The 13,593-nt window shown below is 33.7% G+C and overlaps 1 protein-coding gene across 3 annotated transcripts in view; it reads left to right on the plus strand.

The window, feature by feature from the left end:
* Nucleotides 1-10,047, plus strand: part of LOC133333433 (hippocampus abundant transcript 1 protein) — a 43,339-nt gene extending 33,292 nt beyond the window's left edge. Inside the window, exons 1-9 of one of the 3 annotated variants that reach the window (XM_061541754.1) lie at nt 3,313-3,333; nt 3,459-3,554; nt 3,629-3,961; nt 6,582-6,773; nt 6,962-7,170; nt 7,540-7,626; nt 7,705-7,802; nt 9,507-9,785; nt 9,889-10,047. In XM_061541754.1, the coding sequence (XP_061397738.1) occupies nt 3,331-3,333; nt 3,459-3,554; nt 3,629-3,961; nt 6,582-6,773; nt 6,962-7,170; nt 7,540-7,626; nt 7,705-7,802; nt 9,507-9,785; nt 9,889-9,977 (1,386 nt within the window). In that variant the 5' untranslated portion in view covers nt 3,313-3,330 and the 3' untranslated portion in view covers nt 9,978-10,047. Of the gene's footprint in view, nt 1-3,312; nt 3,334-3,458; nt 3,555-3,628; nt 3,962-6,581; nt 6,774-6,961; nt 7,171-7,539; nt 7,627-7,704; nt 7,803-9,506; nt 9,786-9,888 lie in introns of those variants that run through there. The other 2 variants (XM_061541752.1, XM_061541753.1) reach the window with 2 other exon arrangements.
* Nucleotides 10,048-13,593: the final 3,546 nt, after the last annotated feature.

Here is a 13,593-nt window from a genome sequence, read left to right on the forward strand (position 1 = left end):
TTAAGCAAATAAAAAGGTGAATGACTTTTGATAACATTTTCCTTTTGATATCAGACATAAAAAAAGTTTATTATCAGACTAACAAATTGTGTTTTTTTTCTATCGCGACCATGACATGTTAAATCATGCATTTAGCTACCTGTGTTTTTTTTATCAAACAACTAAAGATATGGAATTTTATCTATTTATTATCTAATTAACATGTCTATGTTTTATCTCATTCGGGCATCTTTAGACAAAGAAAAATATTAGATATTCCAAATATTCTTTAAATAATCCACACCTCTAGCTCTAATAGGCCTTGGAAAGAAAATATTAAAAAAAATTTTACACCTGTAGCTCAGGTGATCATACACCAAAAAAATAAATAAACCTACTTACTTAGCTGGCTTGTTACAGAACGGTTGTTCCATAAGCCGAGCTTAAAAAAAAATTTCCAAGCGCGTCGGTCTTGTGCGCAAATCCACCAATTTGGAAGATCACGTTCCAAGATGTTGTTTTCTACTTGGTCTTTCCATCTAATTCGTGGCCTTCCCCTTCTACGGGAACCATCAGTAGGCTAGCTTTTATATGCCTTTTGAGCAGGGGTATTCTCATTCATTCGCACAACATGACCTAGCCACCGTAGTCGCTGCAGCTCAATACGTCTAACAATGTCGATGTCCGAGAATAGCTGGTACAACTCATGGTTCATTCGACGCCGATATTCACCTTCGACGCAGATCGGCCCGTAGATCTTTCGGAGAATTTTTCTTTCAAATACCCAAAGAGCTGCCTCATCTGATTGCGCAAGTACCCATGCTTCAGATCCATATAATAGCACGGGTAGTATCAACGTCTTGTAAAGTGTGAGTTTGGTCTGGCGGGAGGTGGAGTTGTTTCTAAACTGCTTACTTAGACCATAGTAGCATCTGTTGGCCATTACAATCCTTCTCCGAATTTCAAAACTGATGTCATTCCGATAGGTCCTTTCCGATTTTAACTGCTGACCTTGTGCAACTTAAAGCTATCCTGCATAGTCGTATTACTTTTGCAGGAATGCCGAACGTAGACATTGCTTTAAACACCTATGAACGGATAGGGCTGTCGAATGCGGCTTTATAGTCGACAAATAGGTGGTATTTGGCGCATAGTGAAAATCAGGTCAATGGTGGATTTGCCAGGTCTGAAGCCGCATTGGTATGGTCCAATGATGTCATTGACCATTGGCTTCAATCGTTCACACAGCACATTGGATTGCACTTTATATGCGATGGGAAGGAGACTTATTCCTCTATAGTTGGCACATATCGTATTGTCTCCTTTTTTGGGCACGAGACACAGGATGCTAAGTTTCCATTTGGCATGCATTCCTTTAGCCAAATTGTACTAATCAGCTGGTGCATGCTCCTGACCATCAGTCTTGAATAGTTCGGCTGGTAATCCATCGGCACCTGCTGCTTTTTTGTTCTTGAACCGATGACCTTTTATGACCTCATCTTGGCTAAGTGGTATACACTCTATACCATCATCTCTTATTGGTTCTGGGGTATCTTCTTCAACGCCACTAATTGATACCAGGACCTTTTCAAAATGCTCAACATGCTGTCTGTATCTGTCACCAGGTTTCCTTCTTCATCTCTACAGAAGGATGTGCCTGCACCAAAAATGTCGGTTTGGTGTTTTACTCAAGCTCACGTTTTTTGATTTGATTTCTCGTTGCTTGATCAGGAGAGATCCAGGTGGCCTTGTGTATATCGATATGCTTGAATCTGGTGCTGCTAACTACCATGTTTTTTGCTGCCGCGAAGTCAATCAACCTCATGTCGTTGTCGGATGTTTCTTCATGAAGGCTGAATTTTCCGACGGTGGGGCCAAAGATATTTTCCCTTCCGATTTTTGCATTAAAATCTCCTAGCAGAATTTTAATGTCATGGCCAGGGTAGCGATCATATGCTGTTTCTAGGCGCTCATAAAATATTCTTTGGTTTGTTCATCTTTGTCGGAGCATAGGCGCAAATTAGACTGATGTAGAAGAACTTCGCCTTTATGCGGATTATAGCAATTCGCTCATCTACTTGAGTGAATCTGGAGACGAGGTCTTTTATTCTCCTGCTAACCATAAATTCGCAGCCAAATTCATGTCTCGTTTCATGGCAGCTATAGTACAGGGCGTAATCGCCTGATTTACTTACGTCTGTCCCTTTCCATCGCATTTCCATTAAGGCAATAACATCGGCTTTGTACTTCTTGAGTACATCCGCCAAAGCGAGAACTGCGCCTGTTCTGTACAACGTGCACACATTCCAAGTGCAGATTCGCAGATCGTGACCTTTATATGTTTGCGGTGGTCGTCAACATTAGGGGGTTTGATGTTCTTTTTCTTTGCTTTTTCATAGTAGGAGTGGTTTTCAGAGTGTGGAGAACTAATCCAACGCCTCAACCCATATTTTTATAGTTCTTATGGGTGTACTCGCGGCACATATTAGCAGATGCTCAGATAGTCTGCAAAAAATTCCGCTTCTATAAATTCTTAAATCGACCCTAATAATTTGAAAATTCAATAATTCAAAGAATCCACCGATTTGGCTCCGATGGTATTTTAAAAAAATCCAAGCCTGTAGCTCAGATGGCCTCGCAAGCTTGTAGCTCCAATAGTCCCGGAAAAAATCATTTTAAAATCCAAGCCTGTAGCCCCAAAAAATAATTTAAAAAAATTTGGCCTGCAGTCCCTGGAGCTACGCCTGTAGCTCCAATGGCCACTGTATCTCCAAAACTCCCTGAAAAAAAATTAAAAAAAAAAATCACGATCCTTAAAATATTTAAAATCCAGCCTTGTAACTTCAGTAGCCTCAAATACTCTCGCCAAAAAAAAATCCCTTAATAAATCCACGATTCTTGGCATCCCTTAAACCACACTTTCGCTTTGGCATCCCTAACACAATGCATTGTCGTAGTTGTTGTTGTTTAAAAAGCAACGGTCAGGCAGGCTGGCAGTCCGGACGGCCGACAGTCATTTCTCGCTACTGCTTTGTTTGGTTCGTAACATATTAAATATCAACGCCGAACAAATAAATAAATAGAACTAAAGCTTTTTTTCTAAACTGTAATTTTAAATAAACATTGACTGACAGAATGACTGGCCTGGTGGCCGGCCAGCAAATGAAGTGAACAAATGACTGATGAAAGAGTGAATGCCAAGAGCTGCTCTGTGTCAGGCAAGCAGGCAGGCTGTCAGATCATGTTGCATTAGCGAGATGAAAACATTACAAAAAGCAGTGATTACTTCATAGAAATCTCATTTGAACACTCGTCCGCACTCACACACACACAAACAAAAAGGACAAAATAATGGTAGTTTTCCACAATATTAAAAAACAAAATTAAATTCAAAATATAAAAGAAATTTGATTTGTAAAAAATCACAATTTTCACAATTGATTTTAATTTCCTGTTTCTTTTCATTTTTTATTTTACAGAGTTCTGGAATTGGAGCGCCAAGTGTGCATCATGCCATGGTTGTGATATTTTTAGAATTTTTTGCCTGGGGCCTATTAACAATGCCTGTTATATCGGTAAGTTCCCCCATCCCCTCATTGGTTTTCTTTATTAATTAATAATTCCCGTTTTTCTAATCCCCATTATTTAGGTGTTAAATCAAACCTTTCCCGAACACACATTCCTCATGAATGGTCTAGTCATGGGCATCAAAGGCATCCTATCATTCCTAAGCGCACCCCTTATTGGTGCTCTCTCAGATATCTGGGGCCGTAAATTTTTTCTACTCATAACAGTATTTTTCACCTGTGCCCCGATACCTCTGATGACAATAAATACCTGGTGGTTTTTTGCTATGATCTCAATAAGCGGCATATTTGCGGTGACATTTTCCGTGGTATTCGCCTATGTGGCCGATGTGACGACAGTGGAGGAACGTTCACGTGCCTATGGTTTGGTATCGGCAACATTTGCCGCCAGTTTGGTAAGTAGAACAAAACCTCTGACATGTAGCCCAATAGTCCATAGAAGTAATAATAAAAAATACCCAAGTCTGTAGCTTAGATGGTACCACAAAAAAGAGTTCAAAAATCCGAACCTTTAGCCAGATTATCCCCATTAGAATTAATTTCAAAAATTCACTTTTGTGCCTACAAAAGTCCCTTTAAAAATTAATTTAAAAATCCACCCCTGCAGCTCTGAAAGTCTCTAAAGAAATTTATTTGAAAAATCCACTCCAATATCCCTGAAAAAAATTAAAATCCAGACCTGTAGTCCCTCAAAAAAAAAAAAAAAAAGTAAAAAATCACAACGTCCAGAAAAAAATAATTTAAAAATCCAAGCCTGTAAATCCAAAAAAGTCAATGATTTAAAAAACCGAGGCACGTATCTCCAATAGTCCCTGAAAAAATCATTAAAAAATACAAAATCCAGACATATAGTTTCAATAGCCCCTGAAAAAAAGTAATCCAGGCCTGTACTACCTGAAAAAAAATTAAAATTCCAGGCCAGTAGCTCCAATAGTCCCTGCAGCTTTGAAAGTCCCTCAAAAATTATTTTTAAAAATCCAGGCCTGAAGCTTAGATAGACTCCAAAAAAAAAAAAAAAATAATAATAATAATTTTAAAAATCCACACCTGAAGGTTAGATAGACTCAAAATAATAATAATAATAATTTTAAAAATCCACGCCTGAATATTAGATAGACTCCTAAAAACATAATTTTCAAATCCACGCCTGAATGTTAGATAGACTCCTAAAAACATAATTTTAAAAATCCACGCCTGAAGGTTTATATAGACTCCTAAAAATAATTTTAAAAATCCACGCCTGAAGGTTTAGATAGACTCCTAAAAATAATTTTAAAAATCCACGCCTGAAGGTTTAGATAGACTCCTAAAAATAATTTTAAAAACCCACGCCTGAAGGTTTACATAGACTCCTAAAAAATAATTTTAAAAATCCACGCTTGAATACTTTTTAAAAATAATTTTAAAAATCCACGCCTGAAGGTTTAGATACTCTCCTAAAAAATAATTTTAAAAATCCACGCCTGAAGGTTTACATAGACTCCTAAAAAATAATTTTAAAAATCCACGCCTGAAGGTTTAGATAGACTCCTAAAAAATAATTTTAAAAATCCACGCCTGAAGCTTTGATAGACTCCCAAAAAAGTTAATTTTAAAAATCCACGTCTGAAGATTAGATAGACTCCCAAAAAATTACTTAAAAAAATCCGCGCCTGAAGTTTAGATAGACTCCCAAAAAAAAAATTTATAAAAATCCACGCCTGAAGCTTAGATAGACTCCCAAAAAATTAATTTTAAAAATCCACCCCTTTAGCTCGGAAAGTCCATCAAAAAATTAATTTAAAAATCCACACCTGTAGCTCTGAATGTCCCTCAAAAAATAATTTAAAAAAATCCACGCCTGTAGCTCTGAAAGTCCCTCAAAAAATTAATTTTAAAAATCCACGCCTGTAGCTCTGAATGTCCCTCAAAAAATTAATATAAAAAATCCACGCCTGTAGCTCTGAATATCCCTCAAAAAATTATTTAAAAAATCCTCGCTTGTAACTCTGAAAGCCCCTTAAAAAAATTATTTAAAAAATCCACGCTTGTAACTCTGAAAGCCCCTTAAAAAAATTATTTAAAAAATCCACGCTTGTGGCTCTGAAAGTCCCTCAAAAAATTAATTTTAAAAATCCACGCCTGTAGCTCTGAAAGTCCCTCAAAAAATTAATTTTAAAAATCCACGCCCGTAGCTCTGAAAGTCCCTCAAAAAATTAATTTTAAAAATCCACGCTTGTAACTCTGAATGTCCCTCAATAAAATAATTTAAAAAATCCACGCCTGTAGCTCTGAATATCCCTCAAAAAATTTATTTAAAAAATCCACGCCTGTAGCTCTGAATGTCCCTCAAAAAATTAATATAAAAAATCCACGCCTGTAGCTCTGAATATCCCTCAAAAAATTATTTAAAAAATCCACGCTTGTAACTCTGAAAGCACCTTAAAAAAATTATTTAAAAAATCCACGCCTGTAGCTCTGAAAGTCCCTCAAAAAAATAATTTAAAAAATCCACGCCTGTAGCTCTGAAAGTCCCTCAAAAAATTAATTTAAAAAATCCACGCCTGTAGCTCTGAAAGTCCCTCAAAAAATTAATTTAAAAAATCCACGCCTGTAGCTCTGAAAGTCCCTCAAAAAATTAATTCAAAAAATCCACGCCTGTAGCTCTGAAAGTCCCTCAAAAAATTAATTTAAAAAATTCACGCATGTAGCTCTGAAAGTCCCTCAAAAAATTAATTTTAAAAATCCATGCCTGAAGCTTAGATAGTCTCCCAAAAAAATAATTTAAAAATTCCACCCCTGCAGCTCTGAAAGTCCCTCAAAAATTAATTTAAAAAAATCAAAGCCTATAACTTTGAAAGTCCCTCAAAAAGTAATTTAAAAAATCCAATCCTGTAGCTGTGAAAGTTCCTCAATTAATTAAAGTTCCCTCAAAAAATTAATTCGAAAAATCCACGGTTGTTCAAAAAAATTGATTTAAATTTTTTTTAAATATTTGTATTTATTTTTTTAATTTGTCATCTCTTCATTTTCCAGGTTATATCTCCTGCTCTTGGTGCTTATCTAATGGAAAGATATAGTGATACATTAGTGGTGGCCTTGGCCACAGCCATTGCAGTGTTAGATGTGTTCTTCATATTGGTGGCTGTACCAGAAAGTTTGCCAGACAAAGTGAGGCCTTCGTCATGGGGTGCTCCCATCAATTGGGAGCAGGCAGATCCCTTTGCTGTAAGTCAATGTCATGGGCAACAATATTTCATAACCAACATAACGTCATACATTATCTGTAATTATATTACCTGCAACCCTGTATAAATATTCTAATTTTATCCTACTGTGATTTACATACATTCATACACCTTTTATCCTATCCTCTCTATTCAATATAATTTTGTTATTGTTTTTTCTTGTTGCAGGCTTTGCGTAAAGTTGGCACAGATCACACGGTACTAATGCAATGTGTTACGGTGCTATTATCCTACCTGCCCGAGGCTGGCCAATACTCGTGTATATTTGTCTATTTGAAATTGAAAATGGGTTTCAATACCATGGAAGTGGCGATATTTATAGCCGTTGTTGGTATACTCAGTATCAGTGTTCAAGTGACGTTGGGCTGTTTTATGAGGTGAGCAAATGGGAGATAACCTAACCACATATACACATATCTAAAAAAGAATATTTCCGAATCAATCGATAACCAATATACACTCTGCGGCTGAGTGATGCAGAGTTAGATAAAAATGCAAACCGCAAATTATGTTTAGAGGAAAAACAAAGAAAACACTCTCACGTCAATCCGCCTAACACCTGCTGTGACAGGAAGGAAATATGGTGATGTGGAAACAAAATAAAATCAAGTAGATTAAGCTCCACATTACAACACCCCCAAAGAAATAAATGCTAAAAATATTATATATCGATTTTTTTAATTACTTTTAATTTAATTCTATTGAAATTTATAATGATTTTTTTTTCTAATTTAATATTTTTCCAGAAAAATTGGAGCTAAACGCACAATAATATTGGGTTTAATATTAGAAATGACACAGCTATTTTGGTATGGCTTTGGTAGTAAAAAATGGTATGTCTCAGAAAATTATTCCGAATACTTTTCCGAATAGTTGCTGACCCTAATTTGTTTTTACTGTTTGTTTTTCAGGATGATGTGGGCAGCTGGTATTTTGGCAGCTCTGGGTTCTATAACATATCCGGCTATTAGTGCTTTTGTATCAATACATTCAACAGCTGATAGTCAAGGTGAGTAGAAAAAAAATACCGTCTCGAAACTCAAGAAATTAAATAGAAGATTTTAAAAAGTTTTAAGTGATCACTTAAAAATTAATTTAATCCTATAGCTTAGAAGGTCATTTAAAAAATATTTAAAAAAAATCATCACCTGTCGTTTCGAAGTTCCATTAAAAAATAAATTTAAAAAATTCAACCAACCAAAAATCAACACCCGAGGCTTAGAAGGTCCCTTAAAATTAAATTTAAAAAATTCACACCTGTAGCTTAGAAGGTCCCTTAAAAAATAATTTTAAAATCCATGCCTGTAGCGAGAAGGTCCATTAAAAAAATTTAAAAAATCTACGCCGGTAGCTAGATGGTCGCACAAAAAATTAATTTAAAAAATCCGAATCTGTAGCCAGATTATCCTCATTAAAATTAATTTCAAAAATTCACGCATGTACCTACGAAATTCCCTTTTAAAAATTAATTAATAAATCCACCGCTGCAGCTCTGAAAGTCACTCAAAAATGAATTTAATAGAAGGTCTCTTAAAAAATTCACGCCTGTATTTAAGAAGGTCCCTTAAAAATCAATTTAAAAAATCCACGCCTGTAGCTTAGAAGGTCTCTTAAAAAATTCACGCCTGTATTTTAGAAGGTCTCTTAAAAATCAATTTAAAAAATCCACGCCTTTAGCTTAGAAGGTCTCTTAAAAATTCACGCCTGTATTTTAGAAGGTCCCTTAAAAATTAATTTAAAAAATCCACGCCTGTAGCTTAGAAGGTCTCTTAAAAAATTCACGCCTGTATTTTAGAAGGTCCCTTAAAAATCAATTTAAAAAATCCACGCCTGTAGCTTAGAAGGTCTCTTAAAGAAATAATTTAAAAATCTATGCCTGTAGCGAGTAGGTCCCTTAAAAAATAAATTTAAAAAATTCACGCCTGTAGCTTTGAAGGTCCCTTAAAGAAATCGGCGCCTATTAGAGGGATCTTAAAAAACGCATTTAAAAATCCACGTCTTTTAGAGGGATCCTCAAAAAATGCATTTAAAAAATCGTCGCATTTTAGATGGATACTCAAAAAATGCATTTAAGATATCGTCGCCTTTTAGAGGGATCCTCAAAAATAGTTTAAAAATCCACCCCAGTTTAATATACCGTAAAAAATTGCTTTAAAAAGCCACTCCGGTTAGATGGACCCTTAAAATGTATTGAAAAATTCAGGAACAAGAGACCATAAAAAAAATAAATTTAAATACGTAAAAACATAACAAAACAAGTTCGTTCGTGTCGAAATTTCTATACTCTTTACCATGGTAGTAGACATTTACTATGCCATAGTAAATTGCTGCCAGGAGTAAACGAAATACCGAACAACTGGCACTCAGGATAAAAAAAAATTGCCCTGGGACCTTGAACATACCGAAAAATAAGCGTGATCTGTGTATGGGACGTATGTAGAAACATGGACCAATATTGATCTTTTTTGATAGGGAGATTTGGCACCCACAGAGAAGGCAAAGTAAAAAAATACATCTAATTGCGTTATTCCACAAAATACGAATATTAGGTGGTAGATAATCACGTTTTAGTCACTTTTAGGTAGATAATCGCGTTTTTTTTTTTTAATTTCGCACCTCGCACCTCCCTGGAAAATAAATAAAAATATCCACTCCCGGTATTTTCTTATATTTTTCAACTATTTTCATTTATTTATTTTTTTTTTAATTTCAGGTGCTGTACAGGGCATGGTCACGGGCATGCGAGGCCTCTGCAATGGCCTGGGCCCAGCCATGTTCGGTGTGGTTTTCTACTTATTCAATGTCGATTTGAATAATGAACAATCGGTGGCCAGTAGTAGTGAAGAGATAGCCGATGACAGCTGGTTTACATATCCCGGGCCACCATTCATCTTTGGTGGCTTTATGGTGATATTGGCCATATTGGTTGCTGTGTTTATACCCGAGGTGCATGGTGAGGCGAATTTACATCGGACGCCAAGCGAAAAGAAGCGTAAGTTTTGAAAACCACATTTGTTTTTTTTCTTTTGAGTTTGTTTTTGTTACTTTCCCTATATTTCAAAATAATTAATTTTCTAATATCCGTTTTGGAAAAGGGGCTTCTGTAGATTTGCAATATGAAGTGGAAGGCGGTCACAAACCAACAACTCCTTTAATGCGTTCAGATTCATTGGCGCAGCTCTAGTATTGTTACCTAATAATAAGAAATTATCATGTTGAATTGTAAGCTTAAAACAACAAAACAAAAACAAAATCCCATATGAAAAGGCTTTTTATTAAAGAAAATAAAAAAAGAAATATAAAAATAAAACCTAGAACTAAAATTAAAATATACATTTAAAACAAAAAAGAAAAAGAAAGAATGAAAAATTACAAGTTATATTTTGCAAAAATGTTTATAATACTATTTTTTATTGTTTCAAAAAATTTTTTGGTAAATAATACAAATATTTTAATTGTTCTATAAATTCCTGCCAATTAAAGAGTCTATAGAAAAAATTGAAAACTATACAAATTAAATACAATAGTAAAATAATAACACAAATATTTTAACAAAACAAAAAATAGTAAAACAAATAACGCATCTGTTGCAGGGCATTAAACTACAACAACAACTACAAATAAACAATATCACAAAAATTATAACGAAAACATTATTATTAGTTATTTTTGATTTTTAATTAATTTATTTTTGTAAACTTATCATAAAAATAGTTCTACTAACAATTGATTTTCCTTATAGTCGTTAGAACAACAGCAAAAATACTACCATTTTTTATTATCATTAATTATTTGTTTCTTTTTTTTATAATTTATTTTGTTCATAGAAATATTAACAAAACAAAAATCGAACCTAACTAAACTAATTACAAAAACAAAAATCATTGCACACTTACATTCTGAAAACTTTGCAAAATCAAAAAACAAGACATTTTAGTATTTACACAGAGCTACAAAAAAATTGGCGATTACTTTTTCATTGTTTCCATCTATGTTGACAATTATGTGGTTTTTTATTGTAATATTATCATTTAAGGAATATCAGAGTCATATCGGAATGTATTCATTAATTTTTTGTATCTATTTTTTTCGTGAATATTCAGGAATATTTTTGAGATTTTTTTAAGGATTGTTTTTGTCAAACGAAATTATTTCTTTCCAAATAATGTTGGACAACAAGTGGGAATTTTTTTAATGTGGCGTTTTTAAATTTTTAGTTTTTTTTTTTTGTAAACAGGAATGCTTACTTCTGATTGACTGTTGATTTTGAAGTATTTTGCCATTTAATTTTGGCATATTTACTAGATTTGCGTTCCCGAACTTTTTAAATTATTTTGTACTCTTCCAAGAAATATTAAAATGGATCCACATCTTGATATAATCTCCCTTCCAGTTTACGCTTTTTGCGGTTTTCAGTCATGTTTTTCAAAGGTTACGTGTCATTTTGGGTATTATGAAGATCCTAGTCCAATTTTCCAACCTGAAGGCTGAAGGTGAGAAATTTTAGGTGAGAGTCATTCTTGGTCCAAAGGTGTCAAATAAGGATGGGTTTTTGGAAATTCGTACTAGAACGGTACGAAAAATACTAAATTTGGTATCATTTGTATTTGGCGAATCAGTAGTGCTAGAACTCTGAAATTTGGATTAAGGGTCATGATGGAGAATAGATGTAGCAAAGGGATTTATGGAAATTCGAACTATAAGTATCCGAAAAGTACTGAAATGTACCAAATTTGGTACAATTTCGTAGCATGAATTGAGCTAAAAACTTTAAATTTGCAAATTAAGGTTGAAAAGTATGGTCGATATGAGGAGAGTTTGGAAAGCGTGTACTCATGTGTACGAAAATGGTACTATATTTGGTACACATTTGATTTGGAGATACAAATCGAGCTGGAATCCTGAAAATTGAAAGTAACATTACCATCAGAGTGTAGGATTGGCATATATGTACGTAGTTTTGGAAATTTTTTACTTATGTGTACGAAAAGTACTAAATCGTACTTTAATTGGTACAATTTGGATTTGGTTGAACCGATAGAGCTGGAACAATGAAGTTTGGAGTTAGGATCATTGTAGGGATGTAGGATTAGGGTCAGGAATCAGTTTAACAAATTAATACTTATGGGTACTAAATGTTACTAAATTTGGTACAATCCGAATTTTAGGTGAACCAATAGAGCTAGAATCATGAAATTTGGAGTCAGGATCACTGTTGAGGTGTAGGGTTGGGGTATGTAGGATATTTTAGAAATTTGTACTAATGTGTACTAAATTTGGTACAATTTGAATTGTGGGTGAAGCTATAGAGTTGGAATCCTGAAACTTGGATTCAGGATCACTGTGGAAGTACTACTGTTTTGGAAATGGTACTACTTTGTACAAAATTTGGTACAATTTGAATTGTGGGTAAACCTATGGAGTTGAAATCCTGAAATTTTAATTTGGAATCATTGTGGGGTTGTAGGATCGGGGTATGCATCAAGTTTTGTTGGATGATTGAAGAGGATTCTTATGGAAATAATGTTTACTAAATGGAAAATTTGCTTTTGGATTAACCTTTAGAGCTCGAATCATGAAATTTGTTTAAATATTTCCTATATTCGCTAACGAAGTTGCGGGCATATGCTAGTATACTATAAAACCATATACTGGGGATTATATCCATCAAGAAATTAATTTGAAAATCAACTACAGGCGTGTTAAATAGTGCCTCAAAAATGAAATTGAAAAATCCGCACTTGTGGCTTCAAAAGTTATTAATTAAAACCTAATACCTAATTAGCCCCGATTTTTCCTCACAAACATGTATTTGACAAATTCATGTTTAGCTTAAATGGTTCCTGCAAAAAAAATAATAATATGGTTAAAAAATTATTTTGAAAATTCCAAGTCTATAGCCCCAATAGTCCTTTTTTACAGTTAAGGCTATTTTAATACTATTTTGATTATTGGCACTTAAAAATTTTTTGGTTGATTTTTTCTAAGGTATTTAAGTGAATCCAGGGGTCTTTAATTATTTAAAAGGGGTTTTGCCCATAAATGTGGATTATTCTTTAAATAAATTTCCACTAGAAAAAAATTGATTCCTCATTTTTTTTTGTAGCACTGTGTAATAAACAACATTAAAGACAAAAAAAAAACATCACTGGCATGTAAAGACAAAGAATTAATAAAAGTGTGCAATGATTCATGATCAGACTTGTGATGATGATATGGCTGTTTATTTGTTCTCTCTTATTATTATTATTTCAACTAATGGGCTGTAGCAAAATTAAATAAGGAAATGAATTGCAATGAATTAACAAGAAAACAAAAATGAAAACCATTTAAAAAAATCACAAATTAACACAACACCTCTAGAAAAACATTCACTCCTCTCGCCACAAAAACAAAAAAAAAACTTCCCCCATTGAACCACAAAAATCAAGCACAAACACTTGATGGGTGTATATTTTTATGGTCCTTTTTTATTTGTTTCTATTTTTCAACACTCTCATTGATTTGCAAAATTAACATTTATTAACACTTGTTTGCAATTAGAGATCAAATAAAAAAATTTAAAATGTACAACAAAAACAAAATTAAGTAAGGCGCCATGCTGCTAATTATTGCTTTTAAATCACATTTGTATATAGTATTTTATAAGAAATTTTGAAAAAAAAAAATGAAAATGAAAAACAAAAAATATTGATTGAAATAGTATGGTATAAAAAAGATGAAAACATACACTGTATACAAAATTTTTTTGAGTACACACACACAACACATGAACACCAAAAACCAAAGTTTTTATCCAA

This window comes from Musca vetustissima, unplaced genomic scaffold (genome assembly GCF_032173495.1).
Source record: "Musca vetustissima isolate MV318-11 ecotype Yass unplaced genomic scaffold, APGP_CSIRO_Mvet_v1 utg3767, whole genome shotgun sequence".
NCBI classification, from domain to species: Eukaryota; Metazoa; Arthropoda; class Insecta; order Diptera; family Muscidae; genus Musca; species Musca vetustissima.